General features: G+C 37.4%; 1 protein-coding gene across 1 annotated transcript; it reads left to right on the top strand.

Annotated features, from left to right (window-relative positions):
* Positions 1 to 622: 622 nt before the first annotated feature.
* LOC111380469 lies at positions 623 to 2304 on the top strand. The gene is made up of 5 exons (XM_023004051.1): positions 623 to 829; positions 872 to 1271; positions 1413 to 1631; positions 1710 to 1788; positions 1923 to 2304. Exons 1-5 carry the CDS (start codon positions 623 to 625, stop codon positions 2302 to 2304), a joined length of 1287 nt encoding a protein of 428 aa, XP_022859819.1.
* The last annotated feature ends 1085 nt before the right edge of the window (positions 2305 to 3389 follow it).

The following is a 3389-nucleotide window of genomic DNA, read 5'->3' as shown; positions in this document are numbered from 1 at the left end:
AATAATTAAATTTTATATTAATTTAATTAATATGAACAGTTGATAATTGTTTCAATTAAAATCCATTATTCTAAAAGATTGAATGGGAGAGGATGTTTATTTAAATAAAAATTCACGGTCTCCTTTGGTCAATCTATAAGCCAAGTAATGTGCTTGCCTCGTTTCGGTAATGCAACGGACTCCCTATAGGAGGGTCGCGTGGTTCAAGTTGCTTTTATTGGATTTCTTTATGATAAAATCGTCTAAATAGAATATAATTTGTGATCATCCTATTTATGAGAAATTATTTTCAAGCGTTTAGAGATTGAGACAAAGGTTGTATATTCAAATCAAAATTATCTATGAACCTCCTATAGAGGCTCTCTTCTATAATTTTGGTGACCAACTAAAACGATGTTAGACTTAATATAGACATTTGTTTTCAGTTATATTTTGTTCAAGTGGGAGGGTCTCAGTTTGATTAGTGGACACATTGACCGTTCCTATAGAGAGGCATGTTGGATCAAAGAGATCAAGTCATCGTTGCATTATTGTAGTTAGATTGATCTACACATGCATCATATGCTAAATTATCATTGGCTGTTCAATTTTAATATGCAATAAATTGTTATTTTTCAGCAAAATGTCTCTCAGCACTTTTTCCATTATTCTAAAACAAAACCAACTTGTCGGGGATAATTATGTGGATTGGAAATGTAATTTGATGTTTGTGATTGTTGTTGAAAAATTTGATTTTGTGCTTGAAGAAGAATGTCCCAAGGAACCTATTGATACTACAGGAAAGTCCAAGAGAGCTGCGTATGATAAGTGGATCGCCGCTGACAATATGGCTCACTGTTACATTTTGATATCCATGTTAAACATGTTATAGCAAAAGCTTGAAAGTCAGGAGACCTCTTATGATATACTAGAAAGCTCGAAGGGCATGTTTGGACATCAAAGTAGGAGGGCTCGCTTTGAGGCCATTCGTACCTTACTAGAACATTCGCATGAAACCTGGAACGCCTGTGAAGGATCGTTGACTATGATTGCACACTTTAATGTGGCGGAGAATCTGGGTGCAACTATTGATCAGGAAACTCAAGTTGATATGGTATTGAATTCTTTATCTGATATGTTTTCACAATTTACTGTGGACTATCACTTGCACAAGATGAATACGCCATTAACTAAGTTGATGAATGAGTTGCAAAATGTGGAAAGTGGTCTCAAGGGTAAGGGTGGCCATGCTCATGCGGCAATTGCTAGCTCCTCTAGCTGCAAGCCAAAAGGTGAAATTGAAAAGAAGAGGAAGAGATCTAACAAGAAGCCATGAAGCAACAAAAAGCCCAAATCAGATGGAACGTCGAAAGGCAAGTGTTTCCACTGTAGTCGCAAAGGACATTGAAAGAAAGACTGCCCTGATGCACTAGCTAAAAAGCTGGGTGTTGGTGAGTTTTTTATTGCTGAGTCATGTTTGGTGGTTGATTCTACAAATTCTTGGGTTGTAGACTCTGGAGCCACTAATCATCTATGCATGCTACTTCGGGAGAGTAGAAGACTCGATGAGGGCCAGTTTAAAATTACTATCGGCACAAGAGCTATAGTTTCAGCAAGAGTAGTAGGAGTAGTTTATTTTTATTTCAATAGTGGTAGGCATTTAATTCTTAAGGACTGTTACTATGTCTCGCGGATTAAGCGAAATTTAATTTCTGTTTTTTGTTTAATAGGACAAGGTTATTCTATAAACTTTGCGCATGATGCGCTTTATATTCTAAAGAATAAAGCTCCTATTGTGTTGGATTTTTGGTGAATGGTCTTTATATTTTAAATCGTGCCACAAATGAAATAAATGTTACTTCTGCAAACCATGAATGAATGTCTAACCATACTAGTGATACTTATTTATGACATCTTAGATTTGGACATATTAACCTTAACAGGATACAAAGATTTGCTAGAGATGGTCCACTTAACACACTTAAGGTCGAACTATTCCCAGTTTGTGATTTTTATTTGAAGGGTAAAATGACCAAGAGATCCTTTCTAGCAAAAGGACATAGAGTCAAAGAAGTATTAGAACTAATTCATTCTGATGTATGTGAATCCATAAATACACCTGCGAGGGGGGATTATGAGTATTTTATCACTTTTATCAATGATTACTCTAGATTCAGATACATCTGCCTAATGACTCGAAAGTCAGATATTTTTGAAAAATTCAAAGAGTATCGAGTTGAGGTCGAGAAACATTTGGGGAAGAATATTAAGACATTTCTATCAGATCAAGGTGGCGAATATCTCTCGGGAGAATTCAGGGACTAGTTGACAGAAAATGGTATTGTTTCTCAACTAAGTGCGCCAGATACATCCTAGCAGAATGACATTTCAGAAAGAAGAAATAGGACATTGTTAGACATGGTTAGGTCAATAATGAGCTTTGCAACTCTACCTATCTCATTTTGGGGATTTGCACTGGAAACAACAACATATGTTCTTAACTTAATTCATTCTAAATCAGTTCCTGAGACTCCCCTAGAATTATGGAATGGGCGCAAGCCTAGCTTATTTCATATTCAAATTTGGGAATGTCTGGCTCATGTGCTGAAAGGGAAGGCAGAGAAGTTAGAGTCTAGATCAGACATATGCCTGTTTGTGGGATACCATAAAGGTACCAGGGGATATTATTTTTATAGTCCTCTAAATAGGAAAGTCTTTGTTAGCACAAATGCCACTATCCTAGAGGATAAATTTATTAATGAACCTCAGTCCAAAAGCAAGGTCGTGTAGGAAGAAATGAGTGGGAGCAACTCCACCACACCGATTTCTGAAACACAATCTCATGACAGACAACCATTGGTGCCAGATATACCTAAACAATGTGTTTTGAGTGGGAGAAATGAGTCATCCAATCCCATGGATCAAGTAAACATTGAAGATATTGAGAAGGTAATGGAACCACCTAATGGTGATGCCAACATTGATACAAACGTTACAATTCCAAACGATGCCACAGTCCAGGTTCCACCATCCCTTAGATAAAGTCAGAGGGTTATCAGACCACCTTTTAGGTACTTGTTAGTTGGAGAGTCCAATCACGCGATCTCCACAACACAAGCTAATGACCCGACTTCATATAAGGAGGCCATGAATGATATGGATGCAGATTTATGGCAACAAACTATGAATGCTGAAATGGAATCTATGCATTCCAATCAGGTCTGGGAACTTGTAGATGCACCAGAAGGGATAAAATTCATCGGGTGCAAGTGGGTCTATAAGAAAAAGAGAGCAGCAGATGGGAAAGTGGAAACTTTTAAAGCAAGGCTAGTGGCTAAGGGTTTTACCCAACGAGAAGGCATCAATTACGAGGAGACCTTTTCGCCTGTGGCTATTCCTAAGTCTATCCA

The sequence above is a fragment of the Olea europaea genome, unplaced genomic scaffold (assembly GCF_002742605.1).
Source record: "Olea europaea var. sylvestris unplaced genomic scaffold, O_europaea_v1 scaffold2149, whole genome shotgun sequence".
In the NCBI taxonomy this organism is placed as follows: Eukaryota; Viridiplantae; Streptophyta; class Magnoliopsida; order Lamiales; family Oleaceae; genus Olea; species Olea europaea.
This window is presented reverse-complemented; position numbering and strand designations above follow the sequence as displayed.

What these genes read in the sequence shown, in the direction of transcription:
- LOC111380469 (XM_023004051.1), top strand. Translation starts at nt 623, where the DNA reads ATGTCTCTCAGCACTTTTTCCATTATTCTAAAACAAAACCAACTTGTC. An exon ending in GGATCGCCGCTGACAATATG is followed by an intron (nt 830 to 871) that starts GCTCACTGTTAC and finishes AACATGTTATAG; the next exon opens with CAAAAGCTTGAAAGTCAGGA. An exon ending in CTCTAGCTGCAAGCCAAAAG is followed by an intron (nt 1,272 to 1,412) that starts GTGAAATTGAAA and finishes CTGATGCACTAG; the next exon opens with CTAAAAAGCTGGGTGTTGGT.